General features: G+C 40.1%; 1 protein-coding gene and 2 non-coding genes across 8 annotated transcripts in view; all 3 read left to right on the top strand.

Moving 5' to 3' along the window:
- The window catches only part of KANSL2 (KAT8 regulatory NSL complex subunit 2), a 19,983-nt gene extending 15,506 nt beyond the window's left edge, over positions 1 to 4,477 (top strand). For 5 of the 6 annotated variants that reach the window (XM_055085649.1, XM_055085651.1, XM_055085650.1 and 2 more), the window contains 2 exons: positions 2,988 to 3,107; positions 3,793 to 4,477. In XM_055085649.1, the coding sequence (XP_054941624.1) occupies positions 2,988 to 3,107; positions 3,793 to 3,924 (252 nt within the window). In that variant the 3' untranslated portion in view covers positions 3,925 to 4,477. Of the gene's footprint in view, positions 1 to 2,409; positions 2,522 to 2,987; positions 3,108 to 3,792 lie in introns of those variants that run through there. The other variant, XR_008617706.1, reaches the window with a different exon arrangement.
- Positions 1,697 to 1,829, top strand: LOC112064752 (small nucleolar RNA SNORA2/SNORA34 family). Its single transcript, XR_002891651.1, has one exon. It is a non-coding gene; the product is annotated as a small nucleolar RNA SNORA2/SNORA34 family (small nucleolar RNA).
- LOC112064751 (small nucleolar RNA SNORA2/SNORA34 family) lies at positions 3,439 to 3,575 on the top strand. Its single transcript, XR_002891650.1, has one exon. It is a non-coding gene; the product is annotated as a small nucleolar RNA SNORA2/SNORA34 family (small nucleolar RNA).
- Positions 4,478 to 12,776: the final 8,299 nt, after the last annotated feature.

Here is a 12,776-nt window from a genome sequence, read left to right on the forward strand (position 1 = left end):
AGCGGCCATGGCTCACGGGCCCAGCCGCTCCGCGGCATGTGGGATCTTCCCGGATCGGGGCACGAACCCGTGTCCCCTGCATCGGCAGGCGGATTCTCAACCACTGCACCACCAGGGAAGCCCAGATCTTTTAATATTTATTTTATGGTGTGAATTTTTTAAAGAATGTATGAGAAGTAACTTTATTTTTGAGAATCTCATGGGTTTTTAAGATGGACCTTTGTTAGAGGTTTAAAAATGATAATCAGCTATTTGTACTTGATATCTGTTATGTTTGTATTAATGTACTTTAGATGAACCACATTGGTCGTTACAAAGTAGTTTTATTCTTAATCTTTGGAGGTAAAAATGCTCCAGAAAATGTTGAAACAATTCTGTTTTAGAAAAGTTTTTGTCCTCCCATAAATTCTGGATATATTTAACTAGTCTTTTGCTGGGGAAAAATAATTTCTTAATTATATGAATTCCACCCAGCAATCTTACCTATGTTCTTTCTTAGATATCATTTCTGTTATACTTATTAATAATTTCTGGTAACTTTACTTGGGGGAGGACCAGGTATCAGACATTCATATGGGTAAAAGTTCAGCCTTTCATTCTGGATATTAACACTTGCCTGTTTTCTGTCCTTTGATCCGAGGATATTTGACAAATAAGAATTTAATACCTTAATCCTATTACTTTGAGCTTGCTCTCTTTTTGTGTTTGTTTTTTGAGCTCTGTTTTTGACATAGAACAAAATGTGGATATTCTGTCTTTGTGTCCTGATTTCATTCCTCTTAGGATAGGCATTTCTGCTGATCCTTTCTTCTTTTATTTTAGGTTCCTGTTCCCAATTTTAATTCTTATAAAAGACAACACTGAATATGTGAGGAAAGCCTTTTCAGTATCTGTTTTTCTTTGAAAAATTTCTGTACCACTGTTATCTTGAGACTTGGAAACCTTTTGCCACACTGCTTAAATGGGTTCTTTTAAATTTCAAGTTAATTATTTATACAGTTGACCCTTGAATAACACGGGCTTGAACTGTGCAGGTCCACTTATACACAGCTTTTTTTCCCAGTAAATTCTTACTACAGTCTACATGATCCACAGTTGGTTGAATATGAGGGTATAGAACCATGGCTGACTGAAGTTATACCCGGATTTCTGACTGTGGGCATTGGTGCCCCTAACCACGGCACTGTTCAAGGATCAAGTGCATAATAATTGTGCATACTAAAAGAATCGGAGAAAACAGTTCACAGTCTTAATTAACAGTGTGAGAACATGGTGGTTTCTGTGGATAGTACAGAAGTTTCTAACCCATCTGAAATAGATGTTAGGTAGCCAACTGTATCCTTTTCCTTATGTTTCTGCTTAAGTTGAGCAGCTTTAAGTCCATCACTTCCTTTAATTGTATTCTTTTCTTTACCTTAATTATCTTGAGGATGTGATTCTTGTTTTTGGTGATCAGCAGAGCAAAGAAAGGGAAAGGATTTCAAACTCTTAGACTTATTTTAAAAGCACAGAACTTAGCTTTTCTCAAGAAGCTCAGTTACTGGAAACATAGAGCCTCTATAAAGTAGCTTGGGCACAGGAGAGTACAAACCCTTGGGTCGTTTTCACAGTTGGGAAGCAGAGTTTAGCAATAGATGCTTAGACAGCAGAGGGATGAAAGTCAGTTTGACGTACTGTCTGAACCTTTATAGTGCTTTAGACCCTGAATCAAGACCAGTAGTTTGCTGTAGCTATTGGTTTCATGCAGGAGCCAAGAGCAGTGTCTTCCTGTGGTCTGTTGGCTTCAAGCCCCTCTGTGGGAATGGCCAGTTCAGTTGGAAGAAACATAGTCTGTAGAATACAATGTTTTGTGTGTGTGTGTGTGTTTTATTATTTATTTGGCTGTGCCGGGTCTTAGTTGTGGCACTCGGGATCTTCCTTACCGCGTGTGGGATCTTAGTTGCGGCATGCGGGATCTAGTTCCCTGACCAGGGATTGAACCCGGGTCCCCTGCATTGGGAGCGCGGAGTCTTAACCACTGGACCACCAGGGAAGTCCCCCTGTGTGTGGTTGTTTTAAAGAGCAATTGGATATGTTAGGTTTAAGAATCAGGGACTTTTCTCTGTGGGGATAGGGACTTAACTAAATTATTTCCTGGCCATTCGGAAGGACTTTGAGTTTTTCATCTTCCTTCTTTCTTCCCCCATCCCCTTGCCTCTTTTGCTCACTGGCTTGCTTTGTGGCCATTAGAATATTAATCAAGTGGTCTCATATTGTCCAATCTGTTAAGGCAATATTTCATTTTAATTTGCATGTATGCTGATTGTCCATATTAGATTCATCACTGGTGAACTTAGATGTCGACTACAGTTAGTCTTAGAAGTATACGCCCTTTTTTTTTTTTTTTTTTTTTGGTCACGTGGATCCTAGTTTCCCAACCAGAGATTGAACCTGTGCCCTTGGCAGTGAACGCGCAGAGTCCTAACCACTGGACCACCAGGGAGTTCCCAGTATATGCCTTTTTAAAATATTTCTTTTTATGGTAAGATATTTGTAATGTAAGATTTACCATTTTAAAATGTACAGTTCAGTGGTATTAAGTACATTCAAAACATTGTGCAACCATCACCACTATGAATTTCCAGGACTTTTCCGTCAGTGCAGATGGAAACTCTGTACTCATTAAAACTGTAACTCCCACTTCCCCTCTAGCTCCAGCCCCTGGTAGCTCCTATTCTGCCTTCGCCTCTGAATTTTTCTGTTTAAAAAAAAATACGCTTTTTAAAGCTACTAGAGTGGTCTGTGCTTTATATTTGGCAGCAAGGAAAAAATTCTCAGTGCTTTTCAATCTTATCCCATTTGTTGCACACTCTGGGGAAATCGTTGTTTTAAAGGTAGGCAAGGGGTGAGGGAAGTAAGAATTCTTCGAGGTTTGCTGAAAAATGCCAACTTTAGCTTATTGGTTCCCTTGATATTGCTGATAGGCTATTTTCCCTTTCTTTTCCTAGGACTTGGATGTTGTGGGTGACGGTATGCAGTGCCCTCCTTCACCCTTGCTTTTCGATCCTTCACTAACCCTTGAAGATCATCCTGTCAGAGAAATTGCTGAAGGCCCAGTGGATATTTTGGCAAGTGAAGAACGACTCCAGCCAGGCAGAGGGTTCCCTGCTGGCTGTGGCTAGCATGTACTCCTGGGGGTTGGGGTTGCCATCACTAGCTGTAAAGGTGCTCCAGATGGCAGTTCTCCAGATGGGCCTTAGAACACTTACTAGCTCCTGGTCCCCATATCTGGGAGAGCAGGACAAATTTATTTAGTTGTTAACTAGAAAAGGTTGAGACAAGGAATGTAGGAAAATTGTTGCTTTAAGGAAGAGTTCAGCCCTGGAATTGTTTTCATCATAGAGTTGAGCACAAGCAGCATGATTTGGCTTCTTTCTTTGAGCTTTGGGTGGGACACTCATGGCCCTGACTGAAGACCTGCAGTTATACTACAGCTGTTGGTTTCAAACAGAGGCCCAGAGGACTCTCTTCCTGTGATCTGTCGGCTGTTCTGGAACCTCAGCAGAGAATGGCTATTTCATTTGGAAGAAACAACCCACAGCTCTCCTTTCCGTTGGGAGGGCCTCAGGAATGCTACAAGTAATGACTTCTGACTCCGAGGGTCAGGGATAGTTAAGTATGGGGAAGAGCAACTGCATAGAGTTATATCTGCTGTCTTGTTCTTGCTACTATACACGGGCATTATATAAGTCAGATTCATGCTCCAGACCACAGTGAATGAGTTTGTAACCAAAGTGACTTTTCTTTTAACAGGGCCAGATGCAGATGGCTGGAGAAGGGTGCAGATCACAGGGATCTCGAAATTCTGAGAAAGCCTCTGCACCATTGCCTCAGAGTGGAGTGGCTACTGCAAACGGAAAGCCAGAACCCACTTCTGTCAGTTGATAGTTTGTTTTGGGAACCAGTTGACTTTGGAGGATTTGTATTTCCCATTTAAACAAGTATTTCTGACCGTCTCTCACTAAAGGACAACCTGGACTACCTTGTTTTTCTTCTGGGTTACTGAGTGCTATAGTCAAACCAGATGTTGGGGGAAGGGACCAATAGTGTCTAAAAATTGTGGATGTCTTCCCACTCTAGGCAAGGAAGAGAGACAGGTGATTCCCGTCAGAGCTGCTGAGATTGAGAGTATTTTGGGACTGTGCCTAAGGGGAGAGAGAGTTTTGTAATGCTGTTTCCCGTCTAGGGATGTTGATGGACCCAATGGCTGGTTATCTCTTGTCTAGCACCCTGTTTTAGTCTTTCCTCACTTCTCACCTGATGGGGTAATCTGAAGCCCCTCCCCTCAATGAACTCTGACCTATAGCCTCTGAGAAAATACCCCACAGGACTGGGCCCTCCTTAACCGTCCATCTTGCTTCTAACCTATGTAAATTTCTGTAGTGGCTATCTTAATGTAAGATACAATAAAAAATTATCGTACATAGTTTCTATTAAATGTTAAAATGTTATGAAAATGTAAAAGGCACTTGAATGCATGTTTTGTTTTTGTTTGAGAGAGAGTGAGTGTGTGTGTGTGTGTGTGTGTGTGTGTGTGTGTGTGTGTATTTTGGGTTTTTAGAGAGCTGCCTCTGACAGAAAAGGGAAAACAGGACAGATATACTTCCATCCCAAGAAGTAAATACATTTTCAGTAACTTAATTTGCTTTTGGTTTTGGTTGGGAGGATAAGTTAAAAACCTTGTAAGAAGTAAATGGAAAGGGTGGGACTTCCTTATTAAAGCCTACCTACCCAGAGTTATGTTATTTCTGCAGATATCTCCCAAATGTCTTCTTTTTACCCTCTGTGCCCCCTCCTCCCACTCCCATTTCTTTCTCACAATTAATGCGTGATTATTGTCGCAAAATTCTCTAAGGCTGAGAATGTGTGTGTATATATATATATATATAAAACCTCTAGAGAAATTGGGCCTGATGCTGGATCATAGACGTAAACTGTCAAGATTATTTTGATGATGAATCTAAGGGTAGGGTTAAAACAGACGTTCAGCTAGGGTTAATTTACCTATGCTAGAAGTTGTCTGTTACTATAATGCAATATGACAAGAGGCCAAAAGATGACCTTTTATAAGAACTGAACTGAGAGAAGGGTTATACAGTTAACACCATCACCACCATCACCTTGGCTTTAGTTTAAATATTTACTTCCAGGGAATGGTCAGGAAGTGACTCAGAAGACCCATCAGGTGAATCCTGAGATCACCTTTAATGGGGCTTGCAGTATACTCTTTTTCAGTTTGTTGTTCCCACTGCTTTCTTGTCTGGTACTTTTTTTTACACTGTATCCACAAAGACAAACATTACTTCTTAAGCAGCTTGAACATACCTGCTTCTGCAACAGGATTAGAGATGAAAGTATCCTCTTCCCATTGTGTTTTATTTATTTATTTTTGGCGACTCTGTGTGGCATGGAGGATCTTAGTTCCCCGACCAGGGATCAAACCTGTGCCACCTGCAGTGGCAGCGTGGAGTCCGAACCGCTGGACCACCGGGGAAGTCCCATCTTCCCATTGTTTTAAAAAGTAACCTGCAAACCACTAGCATCCACATCACCCAGTGTGATTGATTGTTCTGTAAACTCCAGTTTCTCTGGAGTTCAACTCTTACTAAGTCCCCAGCATGCTCCTCAGCTGAGTCTGCTCTTATGCTGCAGGTGATACGGGCCCCCTTTTTTTGTTGTTTTTTTGTTTTTGCGGTACGCGGGCCTCTCACTGTCGTGGCCTCTCCCGTTGCGGAGCACAGGCTCCGGACGCGCAGGCTCAGTGGCCATGGCTCACGGGCCCAGCCGCTCCGCGGCATGTGGGATCTTCCCGGACCGGGGCACGAACCCGCGTCCCCTGCATCGGCAGGCGGTCTCTCTCAACCACTGTGCTACCAGGGAAGCCCAGGGCCCCCTTTTAAGGAACCCCTCTGGCTCTCTCACCCTTCAGCTATCTTTAAAAATGAACTGTAGACTCAATGCGGAAGGCGCGTGAGTGCTGGAACTTCATCCGGGCACTTCATCAAGGACCCGAAGCTGCTCCCGCTCCCCAGACCCAGAGCCCTCTGTACTTTCTGGAAGAAAGAGCTGACTGTGGCAGAACAATAATGAGCTGTGGCCAAAGAAAGCTTCAGAGAAGCACCTGGGTCCTCCCAGCCAGGACCGAAGTGCTATTTTTCTATGCCGGGTCTCCTATGTTTCAGCTGTTACATCTCTAATTGCTATAGACATTTTCAAGAAAGTGTTGAAGACATAATGCGAGGGGCCGAGGATTGAAATAGTAGGGTGACATACATGATAGAATTGAGAAGCACCAACAGAGAGCTTCTTAAGCTGTATTTTTTATTTAGAAGAATAAACAGACTTACAAAAAGAAATTTTCAACCACATTAGTTGATAATGTTGATTCCTTTTTTATCGCAATCCATGATACCATGCCTTTCATGGAACCAATTAGACATAGTGCTTGCTCAGCCAAGTTTTTGGTCTGCCGTCGACTATAGTTAAAACAGGTGTGATGAATGCACAATTGACGCTACAGCTGGACACAAGCAGGACTTTGTAATAAGAATCTTGAAATCTTTAGTTGAAGTCTTTGGTTCCCACCACCACACCAAAGTTGAAAGTGTTTCAAAGCTAGTAGGCAGCCTTCTTTTGATGTATTTTATTCACTTGAGATTAAAATCAGAAGCTCTCTTTAGTTAATCACAAAAAATATCTTTTGCCATGATTAGCAGCTTGGGATTTTTTAATTGCTTTTGGGTGCAATAATTGAAATTATGATATTTATGAACTTGGGATATGCTCAGTACCTTATGACAGGAATGCTTTTAGCTACATCTGTCAGATTGATACGTTTGTTCTCTCTACGATTCAAACTCCCACCCTGTCTTCTGGAATATATCAAATCCCAGGGCTGAAGCTGCCCATTGGTAATGCTGTTACAAATTAAGCCAATGCATGTATCGATTGGAAGTGGCATTTGTTAAGGAAATACACCTGAAATAAAAATGAAGACCTATTTTGTAAGAAAACAAAAAAAACTGTACACTACATCCCCAGAATGTATTAATCTTATAACCGGAAGTTTGTACCTTTTGACTACCTTCACCCATTCCCCCTATCCCCACAAATCTGCTTTCTGTTTCTATGAGTTTGGTTTTTTTAAGATTCCACATTTAAGTGAGATAATAAGGTATTTATTTTTCTCTGTCTCACTTATTTCACTTGGCATAATGCCCTCAAGGTCCATTGTTGCAAATGGCAAGATTTCCTTCTTTCTCACAGGAAGCTTTGTGAACAGTATGTGGCTGGGATAAAGATAGGTTGATGCCTTCAGAATCCAGCAACCAGGGATAGTATAATGGGCAAGAGGTCATAGTTTCAATCTTCTTTGAATCTAGCTTCCTCTAAGTGGAGACAGTATTTTCTGGATTCCCTGTTCTTTTATTTTCCTAACACTTTGGGGTCCCCAACTGGCTCGGCTGCCCAAATCCTACAACCTGCAATGATTGGCCACCCTGGTTGTAACCCCAGGTCATCAAGACTCACTATCCTGGCATCATCAGGCAATACCAACTGGCCTCACTGTTCAGCCCCTGTGGATGGCTGCATTTGAACAGTGTATCTAACCAAAGTCCCTCGGATCTAGTCTGCTGGTTCTAGTGCCCTCCTGCTTTGATCAGGTGTCACTTATGCAGCTGAGTCAAAGATGTAGGGATGGGAGCGATGAGTAGAGAATTGAGGGCTACAGTTTGAAAAATGACTTCTATTCCTTTCCCCAGCCTTATCTTCGTGCTGCCGATTAGTGATAGCTACCTGAATGTCCTTTAAACCTCCTCTACCTATGTCTCATGACTTAGTGAATGGTATACCATCCACTCGGTGCTTAAACTGGAAGCCTAGCAGTCATCCATTGTTCTTCCTCTCCTCTATAGCCCACATCTTATTGATTACTGTCTGGTTGATTCTTCATCATATCCCTTGAGTTTGTCCCCTTTATCTCTACTGACATTACCTTATTTTGAACCGCAGGTTGCAAACTGGTGATGTTTGCACCAGATTTGGCCATTATTTGATTGGGTTTAGATTTGCACAATTTTAAAAATAAAAAAAATTACATTGAAATTTTATAAGATCTAGCAATACTGGGTAGTATTCTTGCATGAAGACTATTAATTGGAGCTGAATACTGGCTATCTTTTTTTTTTTTTTTTTTTTTTTCCGTACACGGGCCTTGGCCTCTCCCATTGTGGAGCACAGGCTCCAGACGCGCAGGCTCAGCGGCCATGGCTCACGGGCCCAGCCGCTCCGCGGCATGTGGGATCTTCCCGGACTGGGGCAGGAACCTGTGTCTCCTGCATGCGCAGGCGGACTCTCAACCACTGCGCCACCAGGGAAGCCCAATAATGGCTATCTTTTTAGAGAAGTTATGTGCTTTTGATTTTTTCACAGTTCCCACCATTCCCTATTGTCTTTAGAACCTGCCTGCTTCACTCGTTTTTGTTACATGTCTGGCTCCTGCAGGGACTGGAATCTGTGACCCCTTGTTTTCTCTCAAGAGAAAACCTTCTAACTGGTTTCCCAGCCTGAAGTTTTACCCTTCTTTAATCCATACTGCAGCCAGAATGATCTTGGAAAGAAACTTTATCCAGTCACTCCACTGCTTATGCCAACCTCTAGCCTTCAGTGGTATCTCACTGTTGTCAGGAGCAAACAAACAGCTCTTTAGTATGATGACATTTAAGACCCTTCGTGATCTCACCTTACTTATCTAATGTCAGTCAGCTCAAGGAAATGTTCTTTCTCTTACACATTACTCTCCAGCCATATTCAACTTCTTGGATTTATTTGAAAAGAAAGCATTAAAATGTGGCCATGTGCCTGGGGTTTGGATTCAGAAGGATATGGACTTAAAAAATTTGCTGCAGGTTTTTTTTGGCAGATACTATCAGGTTAGCAAGTTTCCTTTCTGTTCCTGGTTTGCTAAATTGAAAAAAAAAAATCACATATACTGAAATTTGTCAGAAGAATTCTGCGTCTATTGAGATGACTATGATTTTTCTTTTTTTATATCTAATATGTTGAAAGACATAGATTTATTTCTAATTATAAGCATATTTTTTTATTCCTCATATAAACACTACTGGTCATATTTTATTATTCTTTTTAGATATTCTTGGGTTTAGGTGCTGTCTCTCTCTCTCTATATATATATATATATGTTTATATATGTATGTTTTGGGATTTTTGCATCTGAGCTTATAAATGAAATTGGTTGGTAATTTTTTTGTTTTGCTATCATGGTTATGCTACTCTCTTAAAGTGAGTTGGGCTTCTATCCTTTTTTCACATTCTTTGGAATAGTTTGTGTAAGATTTGAATTATTTCTTTTTCCTTGAATATTTAGTCGAGCTTGCCTATGGAACCATATGAGGCTGAAGTTTTCTTTGTAGAAAGACTTGCTTTCTGATTCAATTTATCTAATGATACATGATTACTAAAATTTGCTGTTTCTCCTTGTGTTGGTTTTGGTAAGTTATGTATTTTCTAGGAATCTGCCCATTTCACATAAATCTTCAAATTTATTACAGTTATTTATAATATAATCTTATCATTTTAAGACTGAATAACATTTAGTGATTCTTTTTTTCATTCCTGTTATTGACTATCAGTGCATTCTCCCTTTTTTTTTCTTAGTTTCTCCAGACATTTATCAATTTCATTAGTTTTTCATTAGACTTTTGGTTGTTTTTCATTAGACTTTTGGTTGAGTTGTCCTTTTCTAATGGATTTTTGTTTTCTATTTTATGTAATTGTGCTCTTATCTTTATTGTTTCTTCCTACTTTCTTTCTGCCTCAAATAATCTATTATTTTGGGCTTCCCTGGTGGCGCAGTGGTTGCGCGTCCGCCTGCCGATGCAGGGGAACCGGGTTCGCGCCCCGGTCTGGGAGGATCCCACATGCCGCGGAGCGGCTGGGCCTGTGAGCCATGGCCCCTGGGCCTGCGCGTCCGGAGCCTGTGCTCCGCAACGGGAGAGGCCGCAGCAGAGGGAGGCCCGCATACCACAAAAAAAAAAAAAAAAAAAAAAAAAAATCTATTATTTTTACATCTAGTAGTGCTTTTGCCTAAAAGTACAGGCATATCTCATTTTATTTTACTTTGCTTTATTGTGCTTTGCATATACTGTTTTTTTTAAAACAAATTAAAGGTTTGTGGCAACCCCGTGTCAAGTAAGTCTATTGGCACCATTTTTTCCAACAGTATTCGCTCCCTTTGTGTCTCTGTCACATTTTGATAATTTTCACAATATTTCAAACTTTTTTGAGGCGAGACCCTCCACCAACAAAGAGATTACGACTTGCTGAAGGCTCAGATGATGGTTAGCATTTTTTAGCAATAAAGTATTTTTAAAGTATGTACATTGTTTTTTTAGACATACTGCAGTTACATACTTAATAGACTATAGTATAATGTAAACTAAACTTTTATACGCATTGGGAAACCAAAAAATTTGTGTGACTATTGTGATATTGGCTTTAATGTGGTGGTCTGGAACTGAACGTGCAATATCTCTGAGGTATGCCTGTTTATTTGGCCTCACATTAACATATGTATATCAGCTTTCCTGCTCTCTCTTTAAAAAAAATTTTTTTTTTAACTTTTACGTTTTGAAATAATTATAGATTTTTCTCAGGAAGTTGCAAAGATTGTACAAAGAGATCCTGTGTATACTCTAACCAGTTCTCCCCAGTGGTTACATCTTATGTAACTATAGTACAATATCAAAATCAGGAATTTGACATTGGTACAATGTGTGTGTATAGTTCTTTTTCATCTTATCACATGTATGTATAGATTTGTGTAACGACCACTGCAATCGAGATATAGAACTGTTCTATCACGACCACTGCAATCAAGATATAGAACTGTTCTATCACCACAAGATCTCTTTCATGCTACCCCTTTTATAGTCACATCCACCCTCTCCTTCCCATCATACTTAACTTTGGGCAAGTACTAATTTGTTCTCTGCCTTTATAATTTTGTAATTTAAGAATGTTGTATAAATGGAATCATACAGTCTGTGACCTTTTGAGATTGTTTTCATTCTGCAAAATGCCCTTGAGATCCATCTAATTTAATTTGCCTGTACCGGTAGTTGGTTCCTTTTATTGCTGAGTAGTATTTCATCATATTGATGTGTTCTATAGTTTAAATGTTCACTTAATTTTTAAAATTGAAATATGGTTGATTTAAAATATTAGTTTCAGGTGTATATCAGAGGTGAAGCAGTTCTAGGTGATGGCAAAATTCAAGATGAGGCCATGGGAATGGGTGACTGAAGTGGAGCAGAGATGAGGCTTATTGTGTTGAGGAGGCTAGGTTTTGGAGAGGACACTCATGGATGTCTGAATCACTTGAGGTAGGAGTAGATCTTGGGTTGGAGAGGAATTCTATGAAGTAAGTTCCAGTGTTCTCAAGGAATGAGGGAGAGTAACCAAAGGGAGACGGTAGGCACGTGGCCAAAATACATAAACCTCAAAGAAACAAGAGACTTTAAAAGAAGGTGGAGTTAGTGATGGTCTTAAAGTGCCAGGAGTAGCTTTTGCACAGCAAAGTAAACAATAAACAAAATGAAAAGACAACCTACGGACTGGGAGAAAATATTTGCAAACAATGTGACCGACAAGAGCTTAATTTTGAAAATATGCAAATAGCTCACACAGCTCAATAACAAACAAAACGAAACAAACAAAAAAGAAAAACAAGCAACCCAATAAAAAAATGGGCAGAAGGCCTAAAAAGACATTTCTCCAAAGAAGATATCCAGATGGCCAATAAGCACATGAAAAGATGCTCAACGTGGCTAATTATTAGAGAGATGCAAATCAGAACTACAATGAGGTACCACCTCACACTAGTCAGGATGGCCATCATCAAAAAGTCTACCAATTATAAATGCTGGAGAGGGTGTGGAGGAAAGGGAACCCTCGTACACTGTTGGTGGGAATGCAAATTGGTGCAGCCACTATGGAGAACGGTATGGAGCTTCCTCAGAAAACTAAAAACAGTTCCCGTATGATCCAGCAATCCCACTCCTGGGCATACATCTGGACAAAACTCTAACTTGAAAAGATACCCCATCAGCAGCACTATTTACAATGGTCAAGACATGGAAGCAACCTAAATGTCCATTGACAGATGAATGAATAAAGAAGATGTGGTATATATATATACACAGTGGAATATTAGCCATGAAAAAGAATGAAATAATGCCATTTGCAGGAACAAATGGACCTAGAGATTATCATACTAAGTGAAGTAAGTCAGAAAGAGAAAGACAAATACCATATGACATTACTCATATGTGGAATCTAAAAAATTATACAAATGTACTTATTACAAAACAGAAAGAGATTCACATAGAAAACAAACTTATGGTTACCAAAGGGGAAAGGTGGCAGGGGGAGGGATAAATTAGGAGTTTGGAATTAGCAGATACAAACTACTATACATAAAATAGATAAACAGCAAGGTCCTACTGTATAGCACAGGGAAGTATATTCAATGTCTTGTAATAAACTATAATGGAAAAGAATCTGAAAAAGAATATTATATATATATATATGTATATAACTGAATCACTTTGCTGTACACCAGAAACTAATACAACATTGTAAATCATATATATTTCAATTAAAAAAAATGCCAGGAGTGAGATTGATTACTTCTAGATCCAGATATACCTGGGTTT

Source organism: Physeter macrocephalus, chromosome 6 (genome assembly GCF_002837175.3).
Source record: "Physeter macrocephalus isolate SW-GA chromosome 6, ASM283717v5, whole genome shotgun sequence".
Classification (NCBI taxonomy): Eukaryota; Metazoa; Chordata; class Mammalia; order Artiodactyla; family Physeteridae; genus Physeter; species Physeter macrocephalus.